Here is a 14,334-nt window from a genome sequence, read left to right on the forward strand (position 1 = left end):
CTTCACATCTTGAAATTATTCATTAAGTTCACAGCTTTATACTGCAAATGTTTAGTTATCTGAGTTAATGCATACCTGAGACTGTATGGATAACACACAATGGAGATCAATGGACCTATGCCAGATGAAACTTTGTGTGCAAAATTCCTAGATATCCAGATGGATTACAAATTGTGGTATGTAAGTTAACAATAGAGTTCAGTTCTGTCTGAGTTGGACTTAAGCAATCTTTGTCACTACGTTGATCAGCAGGTGGGATTGTTAACATAATTTCATTCAATACTGCTCTATTGTAAAATCTTCTTCGGATATGCACGTAAGACCAGAAAACCATTTATAATACAAAAGTGTGCAGTAGGAATATTGTGCAGGGTAGGTAAATAAACATCTTGCTAAAACTCCTCAGGGAGATTGAGAGTATATAATGGTACATTTGATTAATAATAAGTATAAATTTAGGGTGAACTGTTAATTTCATAATACTATAAGTAAAAGTACACTACTGGCCATTAAAATTGCTTCACCAAGAAGAAATGCAGATGATAAACAGGTATTCATTGGACAAATATACTATACTAGAACTGACATGTGATTACATTTTCACGCAATTTGGGTGCACAGATCCTGAGAAATCAGTACCCAGAACAACCACCTCTGACCGTAATAACGGCCTTGATACGCCTGGGCATTGAGTCAAACAGAGCCTGGATGTCGTGTACAGGTACAGCTGCCCATGCAGCTTCAACATGATACCACAGTTCATCAAGAGTAGTGACTGGAACATTGTGATGAGCCAGTTGCTCGGCCACCATTGACCAGACGTTTTCAATTGGTGAGAGATCTGGAGAATGTGCTGGCCAGGGCAGCAGTCGAACATTTTCTGTATCCAGAAAGGACCGTACAGGACCTGCAACATGCGGTCGTGCATTATCCTGCTGAAATGTAGGGTTTTGCAGGGATCGAATGAAGGGTAGAGCCATGGGTCGTAACACATCTGAAATGTAACATCCACTGTTCAAAGTGCCATCAATGTGAACAAGAGGTGACCGAGACGTGTAACCAATGGCGTCCCATACCATCACGCCAGGTGATACGCCAGTATGGCAATGACGAATGCATGCTTCCAATGTGCATTCACCGCGATGTCGCCAAACACGGATGCGACCATCATGATGCTGTAAACAGAACCTGGATTCATCTGAAAGAATGGCGTTTTGCCATTCGTGCACCCAGGTTCATCGTTGAGTACACCATCGCAGGCACTCCTGTCTGTGATGCAGTGTCAAGGGTAACCGCAGCCATGGTCTCCGAGCTGATAGTCCATGCTGCTGCAAATGTCATCGAACTGTTCATGCAGATGGTTTTTGTCTTGCAAACATCCCCATCTGTTGACTCAGGGATCGAGATGTGGCTGCACGATCCATTATGGCCATGCAGATAAGATGCCTGTCATCTCGACTGCTAGCGATACGAGGCCATTGTGATCCAGCACAGCGTTCCGTATTACCCTCCTGAACCCATCGATTCCATATTCTGCTAACAGTCATTGGATCTCGACCAACGCGAGCAGCAATGCCGCTATATGATAAACCGCAATCACGATAGGCTACACTCCGACCTTTATCAAAGTCGGAAACATGGTGGTACACATTTCTCCTCCTTACACGAGGCACAACGTTTCACCAGGCAACGCCAGTCAGCTGCTGTTTGTGTATGAGAAATCGGTTGGAAACTTTCCTCATGTCAACACATTGTAGGTGTCGCCACTGGCACCAACCTAGTGTGAATGCTCTGAGAAGCTAATCATTTGCATATCTTAGTATCTTCTTCCTGTCGGTTAAATTTTGCATCTGTAGCACGTCATCTTTGTGGTGTAGCAATTTTAATGGCCAGTAGTGTACTTTCCACATAGACTGCGTTCCTGTCTAGAGCTCAGAATGGAGTTTCATATTTTGGTGCAAAGGTCTTTAACAAGTTACTTGCAGAGATCAGGAAGGAATCAGAAATCACCAGATATTCAAAAATAAAATAAAAGAGTGCTGTATCATGTGTTCCTACAATTGATCAGACTACATGGACTAGGGGACATAAATGTCAGTTAGTACTTATGTTTATATTAAACAACTTTAACCATGTAGGAACTGATAGATTGCTTCTTGCTGTAAAGAGGACACATTAAGTTGTAGGTGGTTAAAATTAAAAGACACTTACACAGAAGCTTTTAGCCATAGCTTTCATCAGAAAAAGAAAGAGAAACACACACCATGCATTCACACAAGTGAGCACACCTCAAGCACACGACTGCCAACTCTGTCAGCTCAGACTACACTGCTGCCGTCAAGTGAAATGGACGCCACATTGTGGACTGGGAGGGAAGGGGAAGGGGAAGGGGAAGGGGGAAGGGATAGGAGTTTGTGGGTGGGAAGAGAGAGGAGCACTGTCTGGCTGAGTGTTCATGGACTAGACTGCCAACAGGTGTAGCATCAGGAGATGGGAAAAATGGAGCAAAAAAGGAGAGGAGCAGGAAAGATGGTCAGGTGCATTGGCAGAGGGCAGCACACAAAGTGGGTGGGAGTTGAGAATGGGGAGAAGGTTACAGGGCAGAGGGGGTCGAACCTGCTCGATGGAGGGTGTCAGGATGGTATATTACTGTACCTTCAGGCTGTGACAATCACGGGAGTGGAGAATGTGTTGTTAGGATAGCTTCCATTGATTCAGTTCAGAAAAACTGGTTGTGGTGGGGAGGATCCAGATGACTCAGGTAGTGAAGCAGCAATTGAAATCAAGGACGTTATGTTCTGCTGCATATTGTTCCACAGTGGGGTTTACCTTGTTTTCGGTCACAGTTTGGCGGTCGAGATGTGTCCTTGAGGACAACCGTATGAATATAAAACACTGTGCAATGATTGCAGCAGAGCTGATACATGACGTGGCTGCTTTCACAGGTGGCTCAGCCTCTGATGGGATAGGATAAGCTTGTGACAATATTGAAATAGGAATTGGAGAGTGGGTGGATGGGCCGGTCTCACACCTGGGTGTTCCAGTGGAATACGATCCTTGTGGCAAAGAGTTGGGATTGGGAGTGACATAGGGATGAACTAGGGTGTTGTGGAGGTTGGGTGGCAAGGGAAGACAGGGGTGGACCGATCTTGTGTAGGATGTCCCTCATTTCAGGTGATGACAATAGGTAATAGAAGCCTTGTTGAAGGATGTTGTTTAGCTGTTCCAGTCTGGGGTTGTATTGGCTCATGAAGAGAGCACTTCTTTGTGTGCAGATGGGAGTTATCCTTACAAACATTCTCTGTTCCCATAATTACCCAGGCGTCAACCTATCTTAACATACTGTCCCCACCATCTCCATCCAACAGTTTCCACCCTCTCTGTCATATCAGTTCCTCCCCATTCTTGTCTCCAACCCACTTTGTGTGCCGCCCTCTGCCAATGTCTATCTTTCTCTATTCCTCTCCTTTTTGCTCAGTTTTCCCCACCTCCCTGCCCCACAAGCTCCAGACACTGCACCTGTTGTCCATCTAGTGCATGCACACTCTGCCTGATGACACTCCTCTCTCCCCCTACCTGTACACTGCTATCCCTTCCCCTTTACCAGCCCCCCTCCCTCCCCCCCTCCCCCCAAGATTGCTGCTTCCATGCCTCATGACAGTTGCTTTCTGGTCTGAGCTGCCAAAGTTGGTGGTCACATGTGTGTGAGGTGTGCTTGCTTGTGTGACTGAACTGTGTGTGTTTCTCTTTCTTTTTCCAACAAAGTCTTTAGCCAAAAGCTTATGTGTAAGTGTACTTTTATTGTGCCTGTCTGTAACATAATGTGTAATATTTACAGTAAGTAGCAATCTATCTTCTCCTACATCGTTGATATTTGGTTTAAACAGTTTCAACTTTCACTGCATATGGACAGTTGATAGTGTTCTCTAAATGATATGAAGTACTAAACAAAAACAACAGCTGAACATTTTAAGAAGAAGAGCAGTGATTTTGTTCAAAAAGTAGTACATTTTTCCTTTATCTATAAAAATTAATATAGAAATAATTCCCATTATTATTGGTGTGAGAAGATTAGCACTGATTGTCAGTACACTTTACAGTGGTAGCCTGTAGTGGCTGGTTGTGCACCTAGTGATAAATGTTAATACAATGTTTGTCACAGTTTTCACAAATGTGAAAAATAAGCAGTTTGTACACTGATACTGTCACCATATATTAAGGAACAAAATAAGACTTACATCTTGAAGAATAACTATTTCATCTACATGATGCAGAAACTGGATCTGATGAGTAACAAGAACACATATGCTATTTTTGAGCAATCTCGTAATACACTGATCAAAGAGATGTCTGGCTACATGTGGATCAACAGCAGAAAGAGGATCATCAAGAAGGTAGATGTCTGCTTTGCGATAGACGGCCCTAAAAAACATAAAAATGAATTGATGAAGTTCAGAATAGTTCACTTATTATTGGTCATATTCACAAGAGAAAAGCATATAGTGCATCATTCATAATGATAGTAGTAATGAACAGCAAGTATGTAAAATTACAATTCATAATTCACAAATAAGCAATGTATGTTTAACACAAGTACTGTACAGTTTGTGGTCTTTCCTAGCAGATGTCAGAAAGATGACATCTCTTACAGCTTGTCGGGTAAAAGTATTGACACTTACACCTGACAAGACACATGAGAATCCTTTCTTTTATCACTGTATAGTTTTGATTTACTCATGCCAAAGCATGCAGAATACTGCATAATACACAAAATATTGAGAGTTATAACAGATTTTTATAAAACTGCTTTATGTTAAATGCTCTAATTATGAAAATAATAGAAGTTTTAATGATTTATTATATTAAAAATTTATAAACATTATTAAAATGTTTTTGTATTTGAAACAATGTATAAATCACTTACAACCACCTAATGTTTACAAAATACTAAAACAAATAGCTGATATGATACATTTATTGTAACACTATTCTTGGAAATAACTAAAAACCAATTCTCAAACAATGCCTATGTTCAAAGTAACTTAAATGTAACTGTGCACATGTTGAATAGCAATAAATTCCTATATTCAGTTTTTAATAAAACAAACTTGCTACCAGAGTGGAAGTTTAGAATAACTGTGTCTTTGATAATACACTATTGTGGCACAGCATTCAAAGAGCTGTTCAGCCCAAAACTCATTAATCTGAAAATCCTTGCACTTAACCTCTTTTTTGCATGAGTAACTCACAGCACATTTCTTTTTATTGGTTCTATAATAGTACAACTTTAATTTGTACTATTAAGCCACATCTGTTCAATTTCAATGATTTCCACGTGATGTTCTGATATGCACGACAAATCAGCTGAAATTTCATCTATTATTTCATTTTTTTAGTACTGTTCCTTCTTTTTACTAATGAGGGTATTGATGTTTTCATGGAAGAGACTAAATGCAGCTTTAAAAAAATGTCTGCACTTCATCAAAACTGCAGTATTGTGTTTTACTAGCAGCTGTTCCACCTGAAACTACATTTATTACGTAGCTCTGTCTTTCGAACTGATTTACCCTAAAAATAGACCTACAGACCAGGCTGGAAATCCCTGGGATAGGATGGACATAGCCTTGGTGGGATTAGACATTTCTGGCAATTAACCATGCATCAGCTGTATCAGTTATCTATGAAAACTTCATGTCCCTGGTTTTTCCTTTACCTCCTGGTACGAAAAATATAGTCTCTAAAATTGAGCTGCAAGTTATAGTTAGTCCTACCTCAGCAGGTCAAGACTTTATAATCTATATCTATACTCTGGAAACCTCCTTGTGGTGTATGTTGGATGGTTCTTTGTGGGTCACTGCACTTCCATCCTTTCCTGTTCTAGTGATGAATGGTGCACAGGAAGAATGATTGTTGGTAAGCTTTCATATATGCTCACATCTCTCTAATTTTACCATCAGAGCTTTTTGTGAGATATCACATGAGGAAGCACTATATTGATTGATTGCGCTACAAACATATGCTCTTGGGATTTTAACTGGAGTTGAATGACTATTTCCCACGATGCTTTTGTGCTCGCTGAACAAACCTCTGATAAAATGAACCACCCGTATTTGGCTTTTAGCATTAATCATGAAACATGGACCTTGCCGTTGGTGGGGAGGCTTGCATGCCTCAGCAATGCAGTTAGCTGTACTGTAGGTGCAACCACAACAGAGGGGTATCTGTTAAGAGGCCAAACAAAGATGTGGCTGCTGAAGAGGGGCAGCAGCAGTTTCAGTAGTTGCAGTGGCATGACTGAACTGGCCTTGTAACATCAACCAAGGCAGCATTGCTGTGCTGGTACTGCAGACGGCTGGAACCAAGGGGAAACTACAGCCATAATTTTTCCCAAGGGCATGCAGCTTTACTGTATGGTTAAATGATGAGGGCATCCTCTTGGGTAAAATATTCCAGAGGTAAAATAGTCCCCCATTTGGATCTATGGGTGGGGACTACTCACAAGGATGCTATTATCAGGAGAAACAAAACTTGCATTCTATGGATCAGAATGTGGAATGTCAGATCCATTAATCGGGAAGGTAGGTTAGAAAATCTGAAAAAGGAAATGGATAAGTTGATGTTCAGTGGCAGGAGGAACACAACTTGTGGTCAGGTGAATACAGGCTTATAAACATAAAATCAAATAGGGGTAATGCAGGAGTACATTTAATAATGGACAAAAAAAATAGGAATGCAGATAAGCAATTACAAACAGCATAGTGAACACATTACTGTAGTCAAGATAGACATAAAGCCCATGCCTGCCACAGTAGTACAAGTTTATATGCAACTAGCTCTGCAGATGATGAAGAGATTGAAGAAATGTATGATGAGATAAAAGAAATTTTTCAAATAGTTAAGGGAGATGAAAATTTAATAGTCATGGGGGGCTGGAATTCAATAGTAGGAAAAGGAAGAGAAGGAAAAGTAGTATGAAAATATGGACTGAGGATAAGGAATGAAAGAGGAAGCCACCTGGTAGAATTTTGCACAGCACATAATTTAATCATAGCTAACATTTGGTTTAAGAATCATGAAAGAAGGTTGTATACATGGAAGAGTCCTGGAGACACTGGAAGGTTTCAGATTGATTAGATAATGGTAAGACAGAGATTTAGGAACCAGGTTTTAAACTGTAAGACATTTCCAGGGGCAGATGTGGACTCTGACCACAATTTATTGGTTATGAACTGTAGATCAAAACTAAAGAAACTGTAAAGAGGTAGGAATTTAAGGAGATGGGACCTGGATAAACTGAAAGAACTACAGGTTGTAGAGAGTTTCAGAGGGAGCATTAGGGAACAATTGACAAGAACATGGAAAAGGAATGCAGTAGAAGAAGATTGGGTAACTTTGAGAGATGGAATAGTGAAGGCATGTAGGTAAAAAGACAAAGACTAGTAAAAATCCTTGGGTAACACAAGAGATATTGAATTTAATTGATGAATGGGGAAAATATAAGAATACAGTAAATGAAGCAGGTGAAAATGAATAAAAATGAGTTAAACAGAAAGTACAAAGCGGCTAAGCGAGAATGGCTAGAGGACAAATGTAAGGATGTAGAAGTATATATCATTAGGGGTAAGATAGATGCTGCCTACAGGAAAATTAAAGAGACTTCTGGAGAGAAGAGAGTCACCTGTGTGAATGTCAAGCACTCAAATGGTAAACAAGTCCTAAGCAAAGACATGAAATCCAAAAGGTGGAAGGAATATATAGAGCGTCTGTGCAAGAGCAATGTAAATTAGGGCAACATCATGGAAATGGAAAAGGACATAGATGAAGATGAGAAGGGAGATATGACACTGTGTGAAGAATTTGACAGAGCACTGAAAGACCTAAGTAGAAACAAGGCCCCGGGAGTAGACAACATTTCGTTACAACTACTGATGGCCTTGGGAGAGCCAATGATGGCCAAACTCTTATATCCGCTGGGCACAATATATAAGACAGGCGAAATACCCTCAGACTTCAAGAAGAATATAATAATTCCGATTCCAAAGAAAGCAGGTGCTGACAGGTGTGAAAATCACCAAACTATCAGATTAATAAGTCACGGTTGCAAAATACTAACATGAATTCTTTACAGACAAATAGAAAAACTGGCAGAAGCCGACCTCAGGGAAGATCAATTTGGATTCCGTAGAAATATTGGAACACGTGAGGCAATACTGGCCCTATGACTTATTTTAGAAGCTAGGTTAAGGAAAGACAAATCTATGTATATAGCATTTGTGGGCTTGGAGAAAGCTTTTGATAGTCTTGACTGGAATACTCTCTTCCAAGATCTGAAAGGAGCAGGTGTAAAATACAGGGAGCAAAAGACTATTTACAATTTGTACAGAAACCAGAAGGTAAATATAAGAGTCGAGTGGCACAAACGGGGAAGCAGCAATTTCATTTCATTTCATTTTATTATCTTCCTGTATATCATTTACATGATGTAGGAATTGTCACAACAAAGTTATCGCACTAGTACAAGTACTACAGACATAATAATGGAATATCACTTTCAAGACATTTTTTAAAAGTACAAGTTTAGACATACAAATTAAAATTTTTGGCAATAAATTTACACACAATCAAAGTACTCATCTACATCATAGAAAGTTTTGCTTAAAAGGTAATTTTTAAGTTCAGTCTTAAATTTTACTTCATCTATTATTGCCTTCATGTACACTGGCAGAGCATTGTAGAGTTTTATTCCAAAATAACTTACATGCTTTTGGGTTTGTGTTGTCCTTACCCTTTCTACACACAAATTCTTACGAGTTCTAGTGTTATAATTATGGCAGTCCTCATTTGTACGTAGATTTTTCATATGTGCTCTTGTACACAGAATGCTTTTAAAAATATACAGTGATGGTATTGTGAGTATTTGCAGTTCTTTGAAAAGGGGCCTACAATGAGTTCTTGGAGAGTTATGTGTTACGATTCATACAGCTCTTTTCTGAAATTTGAAGATATCTGTTAAGCTTGATTTAGTTTTACCCCAGAACACTATGCCATAAGACACGATGGACTGAAAGTAAGCAAAATACACTAGTCTAGTGCAGTCTGTGCTGCATACTCTAAATAATGTCCTCAATGCAAAACATGCCGAATTGAGCCTGTGGGATAAGTACTTGAGATGGTCTTTCCAGCTTAAGTTTTGATCAATGTGCATGCCCAAAAACTTTGTGGATTGTACACTCTCTATCTTCTTATCCATTAGTTTTAACTGGAGGTCCATATCTTGAGTTGCTTTGCCATACTGTATATAATTTGTTTTACTTAGATTAAGTGTTAACTCATTAGCATTAAACCAATGTTGAATATATTTCAGGACTGTATCAGTTGTGGTGGTTAATGATTTTTTATCATCACTTATAATTATGCTAGTGTCATCGGCAAACAACATTATTTTGGTAGAAATATTAGGATTTTTTATGTCATTTATATAAAGCAAGAATAATAAAGGACCGAGAACACTGCCCTGTGGGACACCTATTTTCTTTGCATCTGAGACCCACTTGATTTTCTGATTTTTATGCTCTGCGATGATTTCTACCACCTGAGTTCTATCTTGAAGGTAAGATTGAGAAGGGAGTGAGACAGGGTTGTAACCTACCCCCCATGTTATTCAATCTGTACATTGAACGAGCAGTAAAGGAAACCAAAGAAAAATTTAGAATAGGAATTAAAATCCAGGGAGAAGAAATAAAAACCTTGAGGTTTGCCGATGACATTGAAATTCTGTCAGGGACAGCAAAGGACTTGGAAGAAGAGTTGCACAGAATGGACAGTGTCTTGAAAAGAGGATATACGATGATTATTAACAAGAGCAAAATGAGGATAATGGAATGTAGTTGAATTAAACCATGTGATGCTGAGGGAATTAGATTAGAAATGAGACACTTAAAGTAGTAGATGAGTTTTGCTACTTTGGGAGCAAAATAACTGAGGGTGGTCAAAAGTAGAGAGGATATAAAATGTAGTCTAGCAATGGCAAGGACAGCGTTTCTGAAGAAGATAAACTTGCTGATATTGAGTATAGATTTAAGTATCAGGAAGCCTTTTCTGAAAGTATTTGTATGGAGTGAAGCCATGTAAGGATGTGAAACATGGATGATAAACAGTTCAGACAAGAAGAGAATAGAAGCTTTTGAAATATGGTGCTACAGGAGAATTAACTAGTGAAAATAGAATTGGGGAGAAGCGGAATTTGTGGCACAACTCAACTAGAAGGAGAGATCGTTTGGTAGAACACATGCTAAGGCATTGATGGATCACCAATTTAGCACTGGAGGGAAGTGTGGAGGATAAAAATCATAGAAGGAACCCAAGAAGTGAATACATTAAGCAGATTCAGTAGTTACTTGGAGATGAAGAGGCTTGCACAGGGTAGAGTAGCATAGAGAGATGCATCAAACCGGTCTTCGGACTGAAGACCACAACAATAATAACAGCAAGGTGAAATAGCTCTATCTGTTACAATTCTATCCCTTAAACAAATTTCATTTCTTTGTTTTTCAATATACATGTAATGCACACATGATGTGTACACAAAGTCTTATACTTGCAGTATTTCACTACAGTTTATTCTTCACAGGATAATTGAAAGTCACATGATGATAATATTATAAACAGTTCAAGTACAAAATATTTAATTTAAATAAATATTCTAAATTTACTATAGCTGTAAGCCATCTGGATGTGAAAAATCAACCTTGTTAAAATTGTTTATGTCAGTGTTGGCAGAGATTATTTGAAAGCTCTCATTCATCTCTCTCAAGGGAATGTTTTACTTTTTCTGAACACTTAATTTTTCAAAAGTTATTTACATCTAAAATTTTCATGTTCTAGAAATAGTGTGGAAAGGAGAGATTAATTCTCACCACAGAGAAGGTGTTGAATTTCAGACACACACAATGAAAAGACTGCTAAAATATTAAGCTTTCACAAAAAGTTCTTCTTGAAAAATAGAAAACATACACGCACATTCACACAAGCACAACTCACACTAAAACGACCACTGTCTCTGGATGCTGAGCCAGTCTTTTTCATTGTGCTTAAAAATTGTAAGCTCTAACATAAAATTAATTACCACCTATCTTGCTCATTTATAGACGACTAGACTATAGAAAACTATGCACCTCTGAGTCTTATGAGAAAAATCTGAATTTATTTCTGTAAAAATTTTGTACTCTCACATATGCTACCACATATAAATGAGTAATCATGTTACCATTTTCTAAGCAGTCTAATTCAAATCTTAAACATTACACTAAACGTCTCTATCTGCATATTACACTGTCTTCCACCTTCACCTTTAAGCTCTCAGGTTTTTAAATCTCATCTGATGCAGTCCCCAAGAATCAGTCTTTCCTTCTCATCCCATACAGTAAGTCTCCCCTGACCCTCTGGGTGACTTTCCCAAAATCTACCCCTTTTCCTAGACCTCTCCAGTCCTTTTCCTTCACCCCTCTTCCTCCTCCTTCAACACCTCTGCCCGAAGAAGGAGCCACTGACTCTGTAATCTTGCCAGTTACAACTATCTTTTATGTGTGTGTTCTGCCAATGCTTGGTGAGTAGATTTTTTATCCATCCAATTAAATAATTTTGTCAATAAATGATTGTTTTCGTTGTTATATTAGCCCACGTGGCCATCATTCCTTCTTATTTAACCCTCTTGTCCATTTATGTTGTCATTGCCCCTTCATCTATCCAATTAAAAAACATTACAGTAAGAATCATTTTTCATCCACATACACAAGGACATCAAAAAGTAAGTTACACATTATTATGGCTGGTCAAAAAAGTTTTGCTGAATGCTGCACTTCAAAGTGCCACAGATACATGACACTACTTTTCAACAATCACTAAGTTTCTGTCAACAATGGCCAGAATGTTTTACCAAACACTCATTTCTCAGTCTTCTCTTTGGTCATAACAGCCATTTGAGAAATGCAGTGTGGACAGCCTCATCATCAGAAGTTGCTACAAATCAGTTCCTCCGGAGCCTGAACATCATTGTCTGTGATTGATGTCAATGACCTTCCTTCCCAGTCAGCACCACATACCTCTGTACAGCCTTGGTCAAATTTTTGGCAACATTTCACTACGGGTGGACACAACATTACATTTGGTCCATGAACCATCTGAATTTCATGATGAATCGATATGCAATGTAGACTTTTGCTCTCAAGAATTGTACTGTCCAGCATACTTCAATTTTGGGGCACATTTCCAGTATCATGTCACTACACTTCTGTGCTGTGATGCACCTGATATCCATACTACAGCAGAACTGTCTCTGCATGGAACCCAGAACATGTACTCCCTTCTGACAAGGCACTATGCAATGGCCTTAGGATGGCAAAACATGTGTAACTCACTTTTTTAAGTCCCCCCATATAAAAATAACATTTGCTTTTCCTTTTTATTAATTAATTATTCTTCTACTCAAAAAATTTATACCATTTTTGGATTTGCTTTAGAAAACTATAGGTTTATGAGTTATAAAAGGTAGGTATATAATTTTTTGTATTATTTATAACAATAAAAGTAATCAATTTTTGACAATATAATGTAAATGGATAGGTGAGGAATCTACTCACCAAGTGGTGGCAGCAGAACACACATATAAAAAAGTTTTTTCTTATGCAATCTTTCAGAGCCAGTGGCACTTTCTTCTGGCGAAATGATTTATGGGGAGGAAGAGGGGTGAAAGGAAAGGAATTGGAGTACAAGGATATAGTTCAGAAAAGTCTCCAGAACCCCGGATCAGGAGAGGTGCAACTTTTCCAAACTCTACCCCTTGTCCTAAACCTCTCCAGTTCCTTTCCTTTCACCCCTCTTCTTCCCCTTCAATCCTTCTGCCAGAAGAAGGAGCCACTGGCTCTCAAAGCTTGCATAAGTAAAACATTTTTTATATGTGTGTCCTCCTGCCGCTGCTTGGTGAGTAGATTTCTTATCTATCCAATCACATTATATTCATCATTATTATCATTGTTAGTTTTCTTTCAAAGTATAAATAATGATATGGGCTTTAATAAAATCGGTCATATTAATTAATTTATGGATTTCTGTTACAGATACAATATTTCAATATACTGGAATCATTTTTGTAAATATCATACCAGTAATATCTTCATATATTATTTCATCATTCTTCTTTCTTTACCATTGAAGCTCAAAATGTGCCATACTCATGAAGCAATAGCTTCTATTGGCATTTACATGGCCATAACTTATTGTATTTACATAGACTATGTTATTTACACTACTAAATTAACATGTAGTTGAAAATAAAATCTAGAAAAATATTAAGATTCATTTTTGTGTTAAACATTATAATTCCTCAGCCTCAAGCTACCTGGACAATGATCCAAGGTAATAACAACTCGTCATTCATCCTTCCTCAAATTCTACAGGTATGCTACAATAATAATTAGCTTGAGTACTTATTGTTAAGGTAATCATCATTGCCTAAATTTTTAAATTAATTCATTAACAATCTTCAGAAAATTATTAAAATCCAGTCACATTATCATTCAGTATACTCAAAATAGCACAAATTTATTTTGTTCAAAACCCATATACATTTAGCATTACCACCCATTAGAAAACTGTACACATCCTCATCAGATTCTGTCATTTAATAAATTTAACCTACAAAATTTCATTATAAAGATGAACAAAATTATATTCCAGTAACATTCATCTAGAACTTGTCATTGGGGTATTACCATCAATAATTTAAAACAATACTATTATTCCCAAAACTTATTAAGGGGTTGACACCGTCATTAAAATAAACCATTTCTCTCCCAGTGGAAGATTCCAAGAAGGTGTTCTGTTTCCTCCTGCATTGCTACAACTAGCCTTACCATTTCTGGTGGACTCTTCTATATGAGCAATATTCCAAACACAAAACTGATACTTCCCTGTAGAGAAAAATATTGCTTATGTGCACAGAAGACAAAGGGTAGAAAGATCATCGTAATTATGAATAAACTAGTACCTCCATGTAGCAAGGATAGAAAAGGTATTACCTTGAACAGAAAGTAAATGGTACTAAATCCGCAGTAATTATTGGCAGACTTTCCCCAAGTCCCCACTCATTTACACTACATTAACATACACCACAACAGGTGTCCTTACAGGGAAAAAGAAAATGGTTCCATGATGACATTCTTAATTAATACTACAACTCTTCTTGAGCCTTTATATTATATAAGCTATTATAATGCACCAAAATATGGTTCAAGTGAGCCCCCATGGGGCATGGGCACCTGCAGGTGCTCTAGAGCT

At 38.1% G+C, this 14,334-nt stretch overlaps 1 protein-coding gene across 1 annotated transcript in view; it reads right to left on the minus strand.

The window, feature by feature from the left end:
• LOC126458057 (probable multidrug resistance-associated protein lethal(2)03659) overlaps positions 1-14,334 on the minus strand; it is a 289,235-nt gene that overhangs the window by 112,071 nt on the left and 162,830 nt on the right. Inside the window, exon 12 of the mRNA XM_050094855.1 lies at positions 4,239-4,422. Coding sequence (XP_049950812.1) covers positions 4,239-4,422 — 184 coding nt within the window. The remainder of the gene's footprint in view (positions 1-4,238; positions 4,423-14,334) is intronic.

This window comes from Schistocerca serialis, chromosome 2 (genome assembly GCF_023864345.2).
Source record: "Schistocerca serialis cubense isolate TAMUIC-IGC-003099 chromosome 2, iqSchSeri2.2, whole genome shotgun sequence".
Taxonomy (NCBI): Eukaryota; Metazoa; Arthropoda; class Insecta; order Orthoptera; family Acrididae; genus Schistocerca; species Schistocerca serialis.